At 40.3% G+C, this 21522-nt stretch overlaps 1 protein-coding gene across 1 annotated transcript; it reads left to right on the plus strand.

Annotated features, from left to right (window-relative positions):
* Nucleotides 1-5688: 5688 nt before the first annotated feature.
* On the plus strand, nt 5689-8748 carry barx1 (BARX homeobox 1; the record flags this gene model as incomplete). The annotated part of the gene is made up of 5 exons (XM_080548751.1): nt 5689-5932; nt 7554-7610; nt 7826-8063; nt 8298-8382; nt 8578-8748. The coding sequence occupies 5 exons, from the start codon at nt 5689-5691 to the stop codon at nt 8746-8748; spliced, it is 795 nt and encodes a 264-aa protein (XP_080404877.1).
* Nucleotides 8749-21522: the final 12774 nt, after the last annotated feature.

Raw genomic sequence — 21522 nt, forward strand, 5'->3', positions numbered from 1 at the left:
GCAGCTTATCTAAAAGCATTGTTGTGCACGTGATAACGCACGCAATAACGCACGTAATAACGCCATGACGTCAGAATCACCGTCGGTATAAATGATTAATAAATATAAATGTGTTTTATTTTCGTCATGTAGCCAGACTAGCCGGCTGCCTAGCTAGCGCCCTAACTGACAGTTGGGGGCTGCGTTCGTAAGCTCGCGCCTGAGAGCGCCGGAGCACACACTGGGTTCGACGTCACAAAGAGACCGAGTGATTCGATTGGTCGAGAGGCATTCCATGAGTGCCGATCAGAGTTCCAGAGCGAGTTGACGAACGCACGTTGTTGTCAAATGAAACTGACTGTTCTCATTGGTTATTCCAAACGCAGGACTGTTCTCATTGGTTGTTTCCAGACGCACGGCTACGCCCAGTTTGAGCAGAGCAGTTTCCTCCGTTTTTACTTTAATTTCCTTCAAGCTCGTATGTTACATTAATAATATGTTATTGTTAACTTTTCTTAAATGATTTCCTTTAGAAATCAATCATGTTGCATCAGAGAGGTTTAAAACACAGTTTTGGTTGCATTGTGCAAATGTGCTGCATCGATAGACATATAACTTAAGACTTGATATGAACAAACATTAGACGGTTTTTATCTGATGGACGGTGTGTTGTGTGACCCTGGTGAAATGCGCTAAAACCCAAAAACACGTTGAAACCATAAATAATAATAACAATAATAATAATAATCATCATAATCATAATCATAATCATAATCATAATCATAATAATCCACGTAGCATGTCCCAGTTAGGTCAGTGGTCATGTGAGTTTGTTGGGTGAAACCATGACATTGGTCTTAGCCTTACGTGTGGCTGTGCGGGTTCCTAGAGTGTCTCTAACAACAAGATGACACATGAGTTTCTAAATCAATCTTCTCTTCAAACCCAATGGGCACCTGCTGGATCCTTCTGAAAGCAGCGCAGTGATTCCCAGGTCTATGGTGCCACCTAGTGGCTGTCACTAGAATAGTCCCAGACTCCTCACCTGTGGGATGTATGTATCCCTCACCTAGGTGGGATGTAACTGACAACATAATGTGAGTAAAGCAGTTAGACAAAATAAGCAAAGTTTCATCACTGCTTCACTGCCTTGTTTAAGTTTTCCCTGATGATAGAGATGTATTGGTTGGCATAAACCATAAACCATTTAGAATGAATTACCGGTGTATAATTGCCATGGAAGATATAGATATTTTTTTTCTTAATTTACTTTAGTTAATTTATAAAAGAACAGGACATTTGGTCCAAGGTTGTGTGAGTAGTGGGTTTCTATTTGTTTAAATTGAATGACCTATATTGGACCTATATTGAACATATCGCGCAACTCTGAATCATAATCTAAAAATGTCCTTCATTTGTCATCAAATACTAAAATGGGAGACTCGCTCACATCAGTATATATATATATATATATAACTTATTCATGGCGCCCGTGGTGGTTAACACATATTAATTATTATATTATATAGCCTATATATACAGTATATGTGTTGTCAAATGAAACGGACTGTTCTCATTGGTTACATATATATAATACTCAATGGATCCCCAGGATTTATGTTGAGAAACAAATGTTTTTGCTAAATGTTACTATCTAACAAACAGCTCGAGAACACTGGAACTCTATAGAACACTACTGTGGAACTCTATAGAACACTGTGGAACTCTAAAGAACACTGTGGAACTCTATAGAACACTGTGGAACTCTATAAAACACTGTGGAACTCTATAGAACACTGTGGAACTCTATAGAACACTGTGGAACTCTATAGAACACTGTGGAACTCTATAGAACACTGTGGAACTCTATAGAACACTGTGGAACTCTATAAAACACTGTGGAACTCTATAGAACACTGTGGAACTCTATAGAACACTGTGGAACTCTATAGAACACTGTGGAACTCTATAGAACACTGTGGAACTCTATAGAACACTGTGGAACTCTATAGAACACTGTGGAACTCTATAGAACACTGTGGAACTCTATAGAACACTGTGGAACTCTATAGAACACTGTGGAACTCTATAAAACACTGTGGAACTCTAAAGAACACTGTGGAACTCTATAAAACACTGTGGAACTCTATAGAACACTGTGGAACTCTATAGAACACTGTGGAACTCGATAGAACTCTGTGGAACTCTATAAAACACTGTGGAACTCTATAGAACACTGTGGAACTCTATAGAACACTGTAGAACTCTATAGAACACTGTGGAACTCTATAGAACATTGTGGAACTCTATAAAACACTGTGGAACTCTATAAAACACTGTGGAACTCTATAGAACACTGTGGAACTCTATAGAACAATGTGGAACACTATAATAAAACACTGTGGAACTCTATAGAACACTGTGGAACACTATAAAACACTGTGGAACTCTATAGAACACTGTGGAACTCTATAGAACACTGTGGAACTCTATAGAACACTGTGGAACTCTATAGAACACTGTGGAACTCTATAGAACACTGTGGAACTCTAAAGAACACTGTGGAACTCTATAAAACACTGTGGAACTCTATAGAACACTGTGGAACTCTATAGAACACTGTGGAACTCTATAGAACCCTGTGGAACTCTATAAAACACTGTGGAACTCTATAAAACACTGTGGAACTCTATAGAACACTGTAGAACACTATAGAACACTGTGGAACTCTATAGAACACTGTGGAACTCTATAGAACACTGTGGAACTCTATAGAACACTGTGGAACTCTATAAAACACTGTGGAACTCTATAGAACACTGTGGAACTCTATAGAACACTGTGGAACACTATAGAACACTGTGGAACTCTATAAAACACTGTGGAACTCTATAGAACACTGTGGAACTCTATAAAACACTGTGGAACTCTATAGAACACTGTGGAACTCTATAGAACACTGTGGAACACTATAGAACACTGTGGAACTCTATAAAACACTGTGGAACTCTATAGAACACTGTGGAACTCTATAGAACACTGTGGAACTCTATAGAACACTGTGGAACTCTATAGAACACTGTGAAACTCTATAGAACACTGTGGAACTCTATAGAACACTGTGGAACTCTATAGAACACTGTGGAACACTATAGAACACTGTGGAACTCTATAAAACACTGTGGAACTCTATAGAACACTGTGGAACTCTATAGAACACTGTGGAACTCTATAGAACACTGTGGAACTCTATAGAACACTGTGGAACTCTATAGAACACTGTGGAACACTATAGAACACTGTGGAACTCTATAGAACACTGTGGAACTCTATAGAACACTGTGGAACTCTATAGAACACTGTGGAACTCTATAGAACACTGTGGAACACTATAGAACACTGTGGAACTCTATAGAACACTGTGGAACTCTATAGAACACTGTGGAACTCTATAAAACACTGTGGAACTCTATAGAACACTGTGGAACTCTATAGAACACTGTGGAACTCTATAGAACACTGTGGAACTCTATAGAACACTGTGGAACTCTATAGAACACTGTGGAACACTATAGAACACTGTGGAACTCTATAGAACACTGTGGAACTCTATAAAACACTGTGGAACTCTATAGAACACTGTGGAACTCTATAGAACCCTGTGGGCTACAGCCTTCTCTTTCATAGACTGCGTTCATAAATTCGCTCTGAGAGCGCCGGAGCGCACACTGGGTTCAACGTCATAAAGGGACCAAGTCATTTGATTGAGGCATTCCATGAGTGCTGAGCGAATTTACGAACGCAGCCATATAGTAATCTCTGAGTTTGACCCTGAATGACCGACAGCAGATTCTGCCTGTGATGTTTCAGGCCTGTGGCCGGTCAGAAGCACCTTAGGCCTGTTGGTATTTTCTGAAGTTCTCGAGGTATAAGACATTATAAGGCATAACAACATTATTTCCCTGCTATGAAAACATGTACATGGGTTCTCCAGTTACTTTATGGTACAACAATATATGTTTATGTATTGATCAAGATCTCTGGGTAGTTTTGTTTGTCTGGAATTGTGATTGAATAGAATCGTGAATATTGACAGCAACAATATTATGTTCAATGTAAAACTACAATTTTGGTGCAGAGACAGAGGAGAGGAGAGGAGAGACAGAGGATGATCGATAAGCTTAACAAGGACGTATCTTTATCTTCTTTGCAACACATGAGGCCTGCAAACATAACACATAATAATACCTGAACCTTCACCTGAGACTACAGTCACAATATAACTAAACTGATTATTGGTTGTTGAAATTATGTCCTGACATTCGTGAAAAATATCTAATCTATCTAATATCTAAAAATAAATGAACAGTATTTTGCAGTCGGGCAACGTCTCACGATGAAGGATATGTGTTTGTTTTAATGCACGTTATTATAAGAGACGAATCTAGATATACCGTCGAATAACCTAAAGTTAATATCAGTATTATCTTTTGACCTTTTATCTCCAATAGTCCTACCGTATTGTCATACATTTAGGACTATGCATTGTCACAGGCTATGCATTATGTTATTCAAATCTGTTCTCCGTTGGTTGTATCTTAAAATGTGGCCTAACTAATTAATGCAAGTGCAATTGGAATAATCCCAAATGTGGCCCAACTAATAATTAATGCAATAATAATTAATGCAAGTGCAATTCAAAATGGAATAATCCCGAGAGCGCACATAACAGGCGCGCGCTTTCAGAACGAGCTACCCCAATGTCACGTCGGAATTCGACGTTTGGATGCGATGGACAAACGTCGAATTCTGACGTCTGCCGTGTGAGACCAGGTTGCTATCGGATACTTGTTATTCACATCCAATCTTCCGAGATTGTGCACACATCCTTTCTAGTGATGAATTATCAGAGCTACTGTAATAATCATAATAATAATAACCGTTATTTGTATAGCACTTTTCCTGCAAACGTTGCAGCTCAAAGTGCTTTAACAAAATAACAAAATAATATCAGAATTACTATAAGATTTAAACAAGTAGCCTAAATGCATACACACATATATACAATATATACTAATACTGTACCGTGTATCTTTTTGCAGGTATTTGCAGGTAGTATGTTTAACATGCAGATTCCTGCAGACAGGGTTGCGTTCCTCCATGGGTTAGCTGACAGGGCAGCACAGTGTGTCTGCTTTTAAAAGAGGAGGGGCGTCCAGACCATACCCATAAAAGACTTGAACTCAGACTGTCATTTCTCAATCCATAACCAAGTTGCTTGTAAGCTCCATTACGCTTCATATTGCATGGGCAGAATAAAAAAAAAGTTTGGTGGACAAAATAGGATACTGTTTCAATCTTCGATCTCCATCCCGGCAACGTTTGGCTTCTGTGATCTGCCTGAAGAGAAGATCTGTAATCTGCCTGAAGAGAGAGAAGAGGGGGACACAGGCGCACACCCGGACACAGCCGGGGGCTCAACAGGACTTGGTTTGTCTTAATCAAGGCTCATGACGACTTCGTTTCCCTCTCAGCGCATCAGACACACGAGTGACTCTATCGCCTCCTTCGGAAACAATCGTGGCAGGAAAGCTCTCTTTCTTTCAGGGTCTTCAGATGTGAACACACTTCTCTCCTGAGATAACCCGTGGAGCAGAGTCCGTATACCCTAAAGCTGTTTGGTGAACTATCTAAGTCACACGTTGAAACATGCAGCATCACCTGGACTTGGGGGCGCATTACTACCCCCCGGAGGTGCATCTTCCTGACCACAGGTCCCACCTGACCCCGGAGGTGCACCACCCTGACCACAGGTCCCATCGCTATAGGAGCTTCATGATCGAGGAGATCCTGACCGACCACCCGGACCACAAGCTGTCCGCCCCGGCGGGGGGGCTGCTCAAGTTTGGAGTACACGCGCTGTTATCCGCCCGGCCATACCATAACCATCTGGGTAAGCTCGGCCGGTTCTGTTACAAAGCTATAACACAACGTCTATATACGGGCATAATGTTGTCCAGTACTGTCATTTACATTGAATCGAATGATTAGATTTTATGGGACAACTTATGAATGAATGAATGAATGAATGAAAGCTTTATTTCGAACATGTGTAAAAAGAAATAGTTATAACAACAAAAGACAAAACAAAAACAAGAAAAAACAAAACAAAACAAAAAACACTATTTACTTAACATGTCCGAAAAGGAGTAGGAAGAAGCATAAGCTTATTTAATCCTACCCCTTCTCCAATACTCAGAGATTAATAATTAATAATCTGCAGTTGACTTCAATATTAATATAATGTTTTTTTTAAATTAAATCAAATTTATTTACATATTTACATATTTACCAACAATAGAAAACAGATAATGTAAATAAACAAATAATCTGTGAAAACAACTGGTGACTATCAAAGCCCAAACTTGGGGAAATGTACCTATAGGCCTAGTTAGGTCATTAGTTACCCAGAGCCCAATCCTGCACGGGCATAATGTTGTCCAGTACTAATCATTTAATTTGGCTCAAATTATTAGATTTTATGGGGAAAACAAATGTACCAAATGTATGTCAATATTTACCCCCCTGAGCCTAATCCACATGTCTCTTTAATGTCAACGATTATGATATGGCGCGTAAACATGTGGAGGCTCACACATAGGCTATATTATTGCTCTTCGTTTGAGGCAACTTACAACATATGGCTGGTTATTGGTAATATGCTTTTGCTGCAAAAGTCTCCGTGTTCAGACATAGAGCCCATCGTATAGCCTCGGGCATTGTCGTTGCATCCAAAATAAACAAGCGCACAGAACCCTTTACGCGCTGCCACAGCCTGGGTCACAGAGTGGACAGCGTTCGGCGCAGCGCTCCGTGCAATTTGGAAATCTTATTTTAATTTTTTTAATCTATATTTAACTTTGTGTCTACAAACGTGCAACATATTGTATGTCTACTTGTTACTTGTAGGCTTTTCGTCAAGGCAATAGTGTAACATTTGCTCTCACACACACACACACACACACACACACACACACACACACACACACACGCACACACACACACACACACACACACACACACACACACACACACACACACACACACACACACACACACACAGCTACCCAATCTCTGGTTAGTTAGTCGATACTTTCTATACTTTGGATTACTATAGGCCTGTATATTATGCTATATTAGTTGTGACACTATTTTCCTCAGTAAGTCAATGTCTTCATGTTTTAGATTAAATTAATGATTAGGCCTGTAGTGTACGGCCCGAATGGTCACGGCGAAATCACAGAAAAACACAATAGTTATACCTTGAAAATAATGCTAATGTCACTTCATTATGTCATTCAATAAAGACGTATTTAGATCATTAGGCTAGAGGATTTCCTGAATTCACATTAACACGATTGAATGTCCCTCCTCGTCAATTTTTATCATTTGATTGCCCTGTGATAAAATTACATTATTAGTAGACTACTTTTGTTTACATTTTGTTGTTGTTGTTGTTATTATTGTTATTGTATTTATTATTAGTGGTAGTAGCATTATTAGTACAGTTGCAGTTTTGAAGGCAGACCAAACGGGCATCCTAATGTTTTTAATATTACCTTTAAATGACTGTATTATTTTCTAAATGTCTTTTAATGTTAGTTGATGAATCTATATATTGTATATATTTGTATATGTATTTACTTGTTTAAATCTTATAGTCATTCTTATGTTATTTAGTTATTTTGTAAAAAGCACTTTGAGCTGTAACGTTTGCAGGAAAAGTTCTATACAAATAAAGGTTATTATTATTATTACTATTATTATATTATTACATTTTTATTATTATCATGTTCACTTGGTGCGCCGGTAGGATCTGCACTCTTATCCGGAGCCTCGGGGCTGCACGTGGGGTCGGTGTCTCACCACCTGCCCCTGGACCTGCACCTCCGCAGCAAGCTGGAGCACGACGGGGGGAGCAAGACCAAGAAGGGCCGCAGGAGCCGGACGGTCTTCACCGAGCTGCAGCTGATGGGCCTGGAGAAGAGATTTGAGAAACAGAAGTATCTCTCTACACCAGACAGGTAGCTAACAGAAGTATCTCTCCACACCAGACAGACAGGTAGCTAACAGAAGTATCTAGACAGGTCGTCTTCAGTGCATGTGAAATGTCGTCTCGTCAAATGTGATATGTAGGACTAATTTGTTTGGCATAACTGCTGTTTTAGAGAAGTGGCCAGACTAAGTGACGTGACTTAAGAATTAATTACTTGACTTGAAAATCAATTCGGCCTATTATCTCTTTTTTTCCCTTACAGGATAGACCTCGCTGAGTCGTTGGGCCTCAGTCAATTGCAAGTAAAAACGTGGTACCAGAACAGAAGAATGAAATGGAAGAAAATAGTAAGTTTTAGTGTTAGACCATCTACCATCTCTAGACTACGATGATGATGATGACGATGATGTTGATGATGACTACAATGATGTTGGTGGTGGTGGTGGTGGTGGTGGTGGTGGTGGTGATGATCAAATGTCCATTAACTCTTATAGTGCTGGTGAGACAGTTTGGTTACATAATGTCCTCTTGCGCCCATGCAGGTCTTACAGGGAGGGGGTCTGGAGTCTCCGACCAAACCCAAAGGACGCCCCAAGAAGAACTCCATCCCCTCCAGCGAGCAGCTCTCCGAGCAGGAGAGATCTCAGGACCTCGAGCGTCAGTCCGACGGCTCCACCTCGTCCTCACACTCAGACGCCAACCAAGAGGAATAAAAAACGTGTCTCTTCTGCTTCAACGTTTGAAGTTTTGGACGATGTGAATTCTACATACCTACACAGCCCCAGTGTGGGACGCGTTGTGGGGGCCAGTGGGATGGACGATGGACGATGGTCGATTGGTTGCTGGACACGGATGCTTCCTCGAGGTCGAAATGTTGCCATTATTTTTTTGAAGAACTGATGTTGACCCTTGAACTCTTGATGTTGAAGAACTGATGTTGACCCTTGAACCCTTGACCCCTGAAGAACTGATGTTGACCCTGTGTAGGCGGAACTCTTCTTTTGTAGGCCTATACTGTATGCTATTCACCTCCTCTCTCACCTACGTTTTGTTCATTTACCCTCCAACGCCCTTCCTCCAATGAAGGAACACCACGAACTTGGCCGCTCTCGAGTTGTAGAGGAGGGGGACAGAGACAGAGACAGAGACAGAGACAGACAGAGACAGAGACACCAGTAGGTCAACCCTTTCATTGCATTCGAAGGACCCACTTTTACATTTTACACACCTCTGTTTTGATATATTTCTATGTTTATCTTATAAGAATATTTTTGGATGTAATTATATTTTTTACACTAGCACTTAGTTGTTGTTGTTGTTGTTATTGTATTTTTCATGTTGAAGGGAAATTACGCCACCAAACGTTCCTGAATGACGTGAGACGTTAATGTGGACAGCTTGGAGAGATTAAACCCAGAATAACCATTTGGCTTTGTGAGCGTGGTCTCTTATCAGCTCCATGGGTCTTCTCTTTCTGTTGTTTTCCCCAAGCGGCTGTCCCCGTTATGTTCTTCTATTTCTAGTATATCATTACCACATTTGGGGGTATATGGGGGCCTATACACTAGTTTGCAAGAGTGATAAAAGTAAACAAAGTAATCAACAACAAGAGAACAAAAATTAGAAACTTTCTGGCACAATGTGAATGCTCTCGAAGGCCTATCATTGGACCATTTCAATGTACATAACAATTAGGGTATAAACAAACAATAGAAAAATAATATTGTGTTTCAAATAATTATCTATTGATATTACAAAATAAATTAACCTTGTTCAGTGACGGCATCAGGATATTTTATTCTTATTTAGCAAAGTGTTTATGATCAGGAGAATAATCAATTACTTTACTTTCATTGTTCATCACAAGAAGAGTAGAAAGAAGTGTCCTATCATGTCACTCCTTACATTTCAAACAGGAGGATGGACATGTTTCTATAAGGTGATTCATGATTACTCTGAATATTTGAATAGGATACACAGATAGTATCCGTTTGAAATAGTGACACTGATCATATCGTCCCAAGGTCTGCAGCGGGTTTAGCTAAAGCATTCGTTAGACCAAAATAGTGGAGCAAATTCAGAAAACTAAACAAAAAAAAACTAACAGATAATTGTTTGTATATCCACACGACAACCGTGTGATTGAAAAGCCTTGAATCGTTCTCGCAGCACGAACAAAGGAAACTATCTGACACATTTTGGGTCCGAGCAGAATTGGGGTTGTGTTCGTAAATACGCTCTGGGAATCTGAGCAGCACTCATGGAATGCCTCTTGTCCAATCAAATGACTTGGTCCCTTTGTGATGTTGAACCCAGTGTGCGTTCCGGCGCTCTAAGAGCAAATTTACGACCGCACTCTTGATGACAACATAATTTCACTCCTTTCGGTTCTAGCCTATGTACAGGCCGAGAGAGACCAGTAACCCAAGGAGGCTGTGGATGACACTGTTGAAATAAAAGGACATGCAGCCACATCAGAGCACATCCCCTTTTAGATCTCTCATTTGAAGACCAAGTGTTTAGTAACAAAGCTGCTTGCGGGTGATCCTCATTTGTCATTAAATCCTGAGTTCTGTGAGGGTATGGCGTGTTTACACTGCTCTGTAAATATGTGGTATGCGCAATATTTTCAGAGCTTAGAGGTTATTTATTTTTTAAAGAAATGTTTACAAAAAATTCTCTCATCAAAGAATGATTCAAGTGCTGACGATTAGATAATTGACTAGGATCCAATGCAACGAACAAATTGATCCAATTGGCAATACGTTATCATATACAATACATCCTCATATACAATTGGAGAGATTTTCCAGGGCGGTCTTTTTGCCCTTTTAACAATTTATGTTCTAAATGTTCAACCATATTGGGAACTCTGCTAGTCTGAAACGCAGGTGCCATGCACCATGGAGCTGAAACAACAGGTCTCCGGGTGCCATACAGGGCCACGTAGGCTCTCAGTCATTAGGCCTATAGGGTTGCTGATCAGAGTTCCAGGGCGAAGTTCCGAACGCAGCCTTTGGTCCACTCCCTTTGGTCCACTCCCTTTGGTCCACTCCCTTTGGTCCACTCCCTTTGGTCCACTCCCTTTGGTCCACTATACCTTTGGTCCACTCCCTTTGGTCCACTCCCTTTGGTCCACTCCCTTTGGTCCACTCCCTTTGGTCCACTCCCTTTGGTCCACTATACCTTTGGTCCACTCCCCACTCCCTTTGGTCCACTCCCTTTGGTCCACTATACCTTTGGTCCACTCCCTTTGGTCCACTCCCCACTACCTTTGGTCCACTCCCTTTGGTCCACTACCTTTGGTCCACTCCCTTTGGTCCACTCCCTTTGGTCCACTCCCTTTGGTCCACTCCAGGCTCCCCAACAGAGACGCACACACGGTCTGCTTAGCCACCAGGTCAGAGGTGATCATAAAGTTGCAGCTGACCCGTTGAACTTGATGAAGCCGATTTTAAATAATGTGTCTAGTGTCTTTACCATTCTATGAAAACAAATATGTTTATGTTTAATAGCATATAGGACCTCCGTCTCTGACCGCCTATCGACAACACAAGGCTGTTAAACACCCAAGGTTTGATCTTCCTGCTCCATCACCTCACCAGAAAGGGACCAGGTCAGCCGCCGTAGATGTCCGTCATTCAATCACGCGTTTAAACTCGATCTCTACCCGACATAACATAACATCCAAAGTGCTCAACATAAATAGGTTTCTATTGACAGACATCATCATATCGTGACGTTAGAATTATAAGGTTTTATCTCCATTTTTGTCAAAATTGAGTTTTTTACATAATCTGATCCATTAGATGTTTATTAATGCCTGTGTGGTGTTATTTTTAAAATGTTGACATTTTTTAGTCAGTAATTAATAAAATACAAAGGTTCCATCTCACAAAACATAATGGAATGTAAAAACTTTGACGCTCAATATCTCTGAACTGCCCTAAACGGAGATAGAACCTTATCATTCTAAACGGAGATAGAACCTTATCATTCTAAGCTCACGATATGCAAGCAATTTACGCTCCGAGGCTGAAACGGTTAGACATTAACCGTGCCAGTCCGCCGGGAACACGAGGGAGAGAGAACGCCACAAAACTTTCCAGTTTAATTCCTCCTATCTCTATTCTGAAGGCTTTTACAGAGGGGGTTTGTTAATATATCATTCATGATATGACGAGCCTGATTTATGTAACATTTTATTCCTAAAAACATGGCTGTTGTTTTATGGCTGTTGACAGTATGTTCAGATTTATGGAGTGATAAAAAGAGATATGCAAAACCCCGCTGTGTAAAAGCTGTTGACTCGATGTCAACAAGATGAAACACGAATCTTTAACCTGCTTTGTCCAATGTTCAGATTTATGTTCTTGAATCTCATGCAAATTAGCGCATATTTAATTAGACCCTATAACCCTAACCCATGTTTAAACATAACATTTCAGAAAACTTGTAATACAAAAAAAATATTTGCCGTAATGTAGGCCTAAGTGATTTACTGGGGAAGTTTCATGGTGATATTAGTTAATATTCTGACCCTCTTCACCTGCCGTGTCTCGCCTAACGGGCTTTCATCATCCAAACAAACGTCTACAAGTTTCATGTCATGTTCATTCCACTCTGCTATGATCGATGGTTTCTATAACGCGAAGGACATTTGGTGTGACACATATTTCGGCCTAACTGGCATCGCCCATCACTTCTAGTGAAGTCTCTGTCTTGGTCGTGAGTCGAGGGGACAAAAACTAAACTTTCTTGCGTCGCCAATTAAACTCAATGAACATCGTGTGAATATGACGAGGCTGTTGAAGCAACTCAGTGTGTGTTTGCGGGGTCGGCCTGGCATGCTGCAGGGACAGTGCTTTACAAATAAACGTTATTATTATTATTATTATTATTACATATTATTATTATTATTATTATTATTATTATTATTATTATTATTATTATTATTATTATCATCATCGCAAGCCCAGCAGGTTCAGGGAGATCAGATGACTTTGGTTGGGAGAGTTTGTGTCCTCGGGCTGGTCGCTAACATGCTTTACATAAAACATCAGATAGATTCATAATTAAAAGTGAAAAAATTAAAATGGGTCATCATATGTTTATATTAATTAATAATAAGAATAATAAGAATAATAATTCAATAGCCTAAATTAAAAGCTGAAAACAACTGTAAAAAATAAAATAAAAACAAATCAATCAGTTGAAAAAGAAAAAAAAAAGCTCTTTAGAATACACTCAATTAAAAGCCGAACAGAACTTTAAAAAAATAATATGTTGGTGATACCTAATGAGGCTAGGAGGCTAAATGGTTAATAAACTTGGACGTCTTATAACAAGTGTGTTTTATTAATGGGATGTCTCCTCTTAAAACGGTCGTGTTGACCTAGTGGACCTGGGCCTCAGCCTGTGCGTCTGATTACGGATGGATTTACAAAACAACTGGGCTAACTGCAATTACTAGTGTCAAAGGTTTTTAGTGACTTTAGGCGAGTTGACAACATAGTTATAACATTACTGCTATACAGTGTACATCACAAATCAATAACGGTTGGCTATGGTTTTATGAACGTTGGTCGCCAGCAGTCTTCCACAACGTAAATATTCCGGTTCATATATATTACCTTCCTTGCAGGTTTGTGGAAACACTAATTAATTTATATCCGATAATATATAGCCTACACAAGTTTGATTGAATATTTCCTGTTTTTATAGGCTAACCGAGGTTTACCGTGCACTCCGGCGCTCTCAGAGCGAATTTACGAACGCAGCCAGTGACTCCCAATTTAATTAAAGAGCGTTAGTTTCAATATGCGCACGAAGCTCAAGGTAATTTCATGCAAATGTAATATTTATTTATTTTGTAGATGTGTCAATTATTTCTCCTGGGTATTTTACCCACCTGTTATGTTGCGGGTCAAATTGGCCCATTTTACAGTTTGGCATTGCTGAAATGCTTTTTTTTTTTACTTTTAACATTTAAGATCCCACAAGATATGCTATCGAACATGTAAAAGACATGCAGCATTTACATTTTTTAAATTAAGAACATTATGTCCATTGTAGAATAATATGCATGTTGTGTTTTACGATGAAACGTAGATAAGACAAATATGGTCTGTATGGAATAAAAATGTGACAAGGGGGGATTTTTTTTTTTTTTTTAGGTAATGACTATTTGAAGGTGACTTATAAAGCATTGGGTCAATTTGACCAAGAGAACATAATGTCTATAGGCCTTGTTAAACATAGCACAGAGGTTAGTCATAGTACTATCAGTACATACTAGCTATTGACAAGCCTAAATGTTGCACAGTGACAGCAGTCTTCAGCCCTCCATCAGTCTGCAGCTCTGCATCAAACAACGTCTTATGACAACCAGAAACACATGCAGAATGTTTTATGTTTTATTGAAGCAACATATTTGTTGGAGATCTATGCCTATCAAGCAAACGACCAACATCCAACTGTGACGTGAAATGTGGGAATAATCATTTAGCCTCCACTAACTTCACAGACTGATATTATTACTACTTTACTGTCCAACTTATTCATATTAGTGAATAATTCATTTTCCTCGCTGCCAATTAGCCTACTCAGTGTTACGCCTGAATTAATTACACATCAGATGTTAAAAGTCAATGTTGATCAGCATTGTACATGTTCAATCGTTTCATCCAGTTGTTAATCTATTTTGTACGGTACATGCAACACGGGACAGCTTGTGATCAAACTCATTTGCGTCCCATAATTCTCCTAAGTCTCATCAGACACCACAGGCCTATACAGGTCCCCTGCAGCCTCAGAAGCTTCTGTGATGTATCAGCGTGTGTCACCAGAGCCGGTCCACGGTGCTTCTCTCAGTGGATCACGTGTGGCCAAGCTAAATCATCCACCCTATATCATGTCAAGTGTGTAACCCCCCCCCTATGTAATAAGCATAATGGCTTCCCCCTGTGGCCTGATGATGCTGGCTTGGTACGCTGAGGCAACAAAGACATGAAGATGGAGCTAATCTGTGGCATTAAACATTTCTCAACAGACCAGGTTGACGTTGTTAACTATATATTTTTTGTTATTGAAACAGTACATATTGTATATTATTTATCATTATTATTCAATCTTCTTGAATTGGGGGATTGGGAAATAATTGCTTTGGCAGGAAAGAAGAAAAAACAAAAATCCCAAATGGAATTAGTCTGGGTTTACATTAGCCACACTAACATGTGCTTATGAAGATGGGACGTTGTCACCCGTACAGGCTACTGTGGTACTTCCATACACCTAACACTGCGCTGTGGGCCTTTTTTTTAAATTATAAAACATTTCATTGAACTTAACTGTTGCAAAAAGAAGCCACAATGAACTGTAGTAGGCGACTGATGCACAGTCTATTCGGAGAAGAGGATTCAGGCGACGTGGACCACAGAACGGTCCTCTCAGCTGGAGGGTGATGTGCTCTTCACACACTTAATACCACAAGTGTACCATAACACCTTAACACCATAACACCATAACAGCAGATTATAGACCTGGGCTATCCCACTTTGAGGCCTTTTGCATCCTAAAGCAGCCATGTACTGAAGAGCATTATGTATGCCATTCCAATCCAGTTTAACAGGCACAGATATATATTGTTTTGATTTTTTTTAGAGACTAATAAATAAAAAATAAAAAAGAATGATATGATATGATACACATTTATAGCTCACAGGTTTAACAAACCCCCCCCCCAAAAAAATAAAAAATAAAAAATAAAAATAGTAGAGTAACACTGTTGATTAAAGTGATGTACAACCATAAAGACACGCCGTCCATCCCTCTCTCTCTCTCTGCGCTCTCCGACAGGCTCGCACACACATTTTTCTCCGTCCTGCTAAAGTGCCTGAATGAGGACGCCCTCATTGAACCGTTCCAAACTCGTTCTCTTGCTTTAAGTGAGGATTTAAAAAATCATCTCAATTTTCTCGGATTGGATGTTTAAAATTCCTGCTAATCATCCCCCGAAATAAAAAATAAATAAAAAAATCCTAGTGCACCTTGACTGATCCTGGTGGTCCTTTCCTAGCTTTCTAACAGTTCTCCGTTTCAGTGAAGCAGCCCTGCAGGCCCCCTGCAGCCCCCCTGACCTCCCTTCATCTCCCGCGCAGAGCTAATCAGTCCGTAGTGTTCACCCGGCCCGTCAAACTCATGTCACAGCCTAATCATATGCAGATTAATGACACGTCAACCCAAACATGGCAACGAGCCCTCCCAAAAAGAAAAAAAGAAAGGATCTCTTTTTCTTCAAACATTTTTTTTTTGCATTTTAGTTTTTCATAAAATGTGTGAGGTCAAACTATCCGTACTTAAAGAGCACTACTATAGTCGACGCAGGCGTTTGTCCACGTGCAGGTTTTCTCTCTGGGGGTTCTGAGTGTTGGAAAGCGATGATGACTTCCGACATCAATTACAATCAGGAGGAAGAGTCCGCCGCCAGGAATCCAGCTAGATTTGGACCATCCCGAGTTAGATGCAATTTAATCATTAAACGGGGGAGCCTCTGTGATAGTGTGTGTGGGGGGGTACTGTAGCGCTCTGGGGGCTAGGGAGGAGGAGGGGGAGGGGGTGACCCCAATTTTGGAAACGGGTGTTTGTGGAGTCAAAAGGTGCATGCTTAAACAGAGCCGGGGCGGGGGCCCGTGGGTTGAGCGTCCGCCCAGCCACACACGGGAGAGTTTCTCCACGATTAAAGACCCTCTGATTAATCTGGCCTATGTGCCAAAACTGCACATGCGGCGTATGATCCCAATTAGACTGAAACCCAACCCTGGGCCAGGCCCGGCTCCACATCAGCTCTGCCGATTCTCCCTTTTGTTTTCATTGGACTCCCCCTTGACGACATGCCTTTTTTGTCAAACTGTTATAAATTAAATTTCAAGCGATAATTTCGAGACGAACGATGCTTGCGATTAAGGGAGGTATGTTATCGTTACTTTGTATTATTGTGATGGAAGTGCATGCAGAGCGGGCCGCGTGATGACAAACACTTTCCTAAATACATTTTTTGTGTTAGCCAGCTCAACTGGAGCGAACCAGGGGTGCAGGCATTAATACTATTCTGGATTATATATCTCATATATCTCTTTGGAGAGCAGTCCATTCATTCAATGTGTGGTTTGTAAGATAAATGCAAGTGAAATGTTGAGTCGAAGCGAGAGAGTAGCTTTCAAACTAACTGCGTGTGCTAGTTTTTCAGGTTCCTGAAAAAGTTGTATTTGTAATCATGTCTTACAGCAGGATGTTAAATGTGATCAACTCTTTTTGCAGGGCGCCAAGTCACACCAAGTACACCAGGGTCACAAGCAAACCGCTCACTAGGAGCCAGACAATAAAAAACATTTGGGAAATTTGCCCCTTTAAGGTGCACTTCCAGTACCGTGGCTCTTCAGCTGTTGTTTTGACAACTACAGCACACATGTTTTACTCCACTGCAGTAGTGCTACCCATACTGTCACTACAGCTCTGCTAATGAATTGTAACGTTAGCCTGAGGCCAAGTTGTCTAGATAAAACTCTACTGTTCCACACAAGTATCAACTTCATTAGCAGTTTTTCTAACAAGAACTCAAGGGTTAAAAATACATTTCTGAAATGTGATGGTACAGTAGTATATCCACTCTGTCTGGTGTTTAGCAGCATAACATTCTGAGCAACAGAACTGTACATGAAAACATCTTTTTTTGAAACATTTTTTACGAGTTCTTACTTTTAATTAAGAATCTGTAACACGAGCGAATGCCACATATTATACGGCATGTCAACATTAGTTCATCAGTGCATTTATGAAAGACGGCAAAAAACTGATAATCGTGGAAAAATTGAAAAATCCATCATCCTTTCTATCAGTTGACAACCTTATACAGTCATACACTCAAGTCAGGGATCTCTTTACAAAATATCCACTTCAACCTAAGTCCCATTCATTATGAGCTTGAACTTTCACCACTTCTATGAGGGCAGAGAACCGGACAGGGCTTAGTGGAGGAGAACATTTGGGTTTGGAAATGATAGGGAATAAGGTCCCCACTGTTTCTCCGTTCACACAGATCACACAGAGAGAGTGGGCACTCTCCCAATGCTACAGTTTAAACTAAACACCATTTGTATGTGTCCACGGACCTCAGAGTTACACTTTATAATTCATAATGCCCCAAAATGAACATTCAACCTGCCATATCCATCTAAAGAGAAGGGTTATTTTCTTTTGGAATAGCTGAATTCTTGCTAAAACACACCCTTGGGTCTTTTAGTTCTATCGAAAAGACCTCAATAGGCTGCGTATATTAACGTCGCTGCAATAAACGGCAATTGTAACTATTACCGTGCTTATTATGATCGTCATCACTATTATTATCGATAACATTACCCAATAGTTATCTAATATCACCAGTAGTTCTTACTAATAGCAGCAGAAGATGTCTCCTCCTGCCAGTGTGTCTATGAGTACTCAAGAGTACGTTGAGAACTATTTGAATGAACAGCTCTTGAGGACCAGGAGAGAGGCTCTGAACCAGAGTATTAATCCAGCAGTTGCTCATTTCCACGTTTTGATAGACTTTCATTACGAGTTCCATTTCCTCCCTGCTAGTGTCAGGTGATTTCCCCCCAGCCCAGAGAATGACTGCTCAAAGTCATCCCCCTAATGGGAGCAGGCATTAGGGGGACATAAACAAGAGCACATCACCCCGTCCTCTCCTCTGCCAATGTGATGTTCCCTTTTAAGCCCTCCCTACCCCATCCAGTTACTGCTATGAACACACAGTTTGCAGGAAACGTCAGGCCCGGCGTGATTGATTTGAGATGGGCGATTCCCTGCCTTCATGCTTGTATAAAGCGAGACAGCTGTTGGGGGAGAAATCAAATTCCTGCAGGAGCTGTGGAAGGCATATTTTTTCCATCTCTTTAACTGAGCCGTCGGCTTTCACCAGAGTAAATAATACAACATGGCCGACATGTGGCAGGAGGTCAGTGAAACCCTCATTATATAGCAATTACTGCACAGAAACCCTTTCCTTTCAAAAATCCATCTTGAAAGTCAATCCCACTTTTTAGAGTTTTTCAGAAGTAAGACATGACAAGAAAGCGGAGGATAAGGCCTTCGCCGTGTGTCTGCTTTTCTGTATCTTTGGTAACAAGTTCAATATGCACGTATGGGTGCATAGCAAAAGGATTTTCCCCAATCTTTTTTATTTTTTATTTTGCGTGGGCTTCCTCTTAGGTTTTGTTTAACAACAAGACGGGCCCTCAGACCGTTCATGCATGTTTCTTCAAATGCTTTCCTTGTGAAAAGATTTGGAGTCAATTGTCATGTTTTAAATTAGATGGTTTTCTTTTTTTTCCTTTGTTTACCAAAAACTATAGTTCAGTTCTTTGTCTTAAGACAAACTGTTGTCTTAAAAAAAACAGAAAAAAAACAGAAAAGCTTAATCAGAGTTTGCCATATCTTACATCTTCCACACAGGATCCTTTTAAGTACAATACTTAAGTGTGCTACCTGAGTATGTGTATGCAGGGCTTAGACGCTTTTTCTCACATAAACAATTTAATCTCACATTACTGCTCGCCTTCACACATTATTGTCATGTGCAACAACTGCAGGTATTAATCTGACTCACTGGGTTGTAGTGAGTTGGAGGATAAAGGGCTCTTACTATCTAACACTACTAACTAACACTACTAACTAACACTTACTATCTAACACTACTAACTAACACTTACTATCTGACCTGTTGAAGCAGCCATCTCTCTAGCGCTGAGAAGCTCACCACAGGTTCTGCAGTGTAGTGATTTCCATTCATAGTCATTTCACTAGCGGTATGTTAATAGAACTCCCCCCCCCCCACCCAGACAATCTATTCATATTCCACATCAACCCCCCTTTGGTTAAAAAGCCCTCATGATTTTGTGAAAAAGTTTTTGTTTCAGGTGAAACACAGGTCCAATACCCCCCCCCAGTCAGTACCCCACAAGTCGCGTTGTCAATAAGAACCATCACAGATTTAAAGTGGACCCCTGCTTCAAAAGAAATGCATTGGCCTTGGCCGGTTTATAACCCGTTTAGCTCCTTCTCAAAGCCAGGTCTCTATCCTACAGAAACACAGTACACAACTCCGCTTGGTGGGTTACTCATAAAACCTAAAAAAAGAAAACATTTACTGAATCAAAACAACAACTCGCCATTGAGCAGTGTGTTTTTTTCAGAGGGCAGTGTTGCTAAATATAAACCAGAGTTATGGCCCTCTATCTAGACAGCCAGAAGTTATATTGTTTAACTCGTAAAGATTCTCTGTCCGTCAGCAAGGCCTGTGTGGTTTGGGCCCGGAGACCAGCAGCCATTAGTGGCCAAGCAATAGAATAATACAGTATTGTTTTTGTTTTTTTATTCTCTGCAGTTTATTTACTTAGATATTATCTCACATCCTTGAATTACTTCTATACTTCCGAAGCTCATTTGGTCCTAAACGCTTTGGAACTGTAATGGTCGGTAACGTACTGTGAACTCAATCATAATCATATTTTACATTATGTAGTTCATCAGGGTTACAGTATAAAACTTAATAAACACTCAATATAATTATATCTATATTTTCTTTGCTGTTATTCTCTTTTTGTGTGTCAAATACACTCTAAAGCCACTGCCTGCAATGCAGATCACTTGAAGATAGCGTACAATGCAGAACATAATTGTTTTTGTAAGTATTTTTTTTATTGTTTTTGTTTTTCGGGAATTTTCTCTTTGCTTGCACAGCATGTTCACGTTGCTTAGTTACGTTTATTGAGTCAAATTATGTTTGGTTAAAGGATAGTCAAACAAATACAATAAAAACATTCATCAATATACTGAAAAGAAAAAGCACATATCATTTTAATTACATACGTACTAACAACCTTCATTGGTAGTGCTAGTAATCATTAAAGTCTGTGCATGTGTATGTGCATATAAAAAATAAAATAAAAATATTATGTAATAAATAATAGCCCCCCACCCCTTCCCTCCCTACAAAGGTTGTATCTTATATAAGCACTCTGGTACAATGGATGTTATTTGCGTCATATTCACTTTCTTATAATTGAACCTGATAACGGTGACTACATTGGGAACATTAACAGCAGCCTTCAAACTCTTAACCCTGGTCCCTGTAGCAGCCACCATGTAGCAGCCACCATGTAGCAGCCACCATGTAGCTTACACACAGCATGTAGCCTAGCAGCCATCATGTAGCAGCCATCATGTAGCAGCCATCATGTAGCAGCATCAGGGCTCTCAAGTCTCACGCATTGGGCGTGAGACACACGCGGCGTGTGAACGGGTTGAAATGCTTGTGTCTCACGCCCAATGCGTGAGACTTGAGAGCCCTGCAGCATCATGGAGCAGCCATCATGTAGCAGCCATCATGTAGCAGCCATCATGTAGCAGCCATCATGTAGCAGCCATCA

This window comes from Nansenia antarctica (genome assembly GCF_963989245.1).
Source record: "Nansenia antarctica genome assembly, chromosome: 18".
NCBI classification, from domain to species: Eukaryota; Metazoa; Chordata; class Actinopteri; order Argentiniformes; family Microstomatidae; genus Nansenia; species Nansenia antarctica.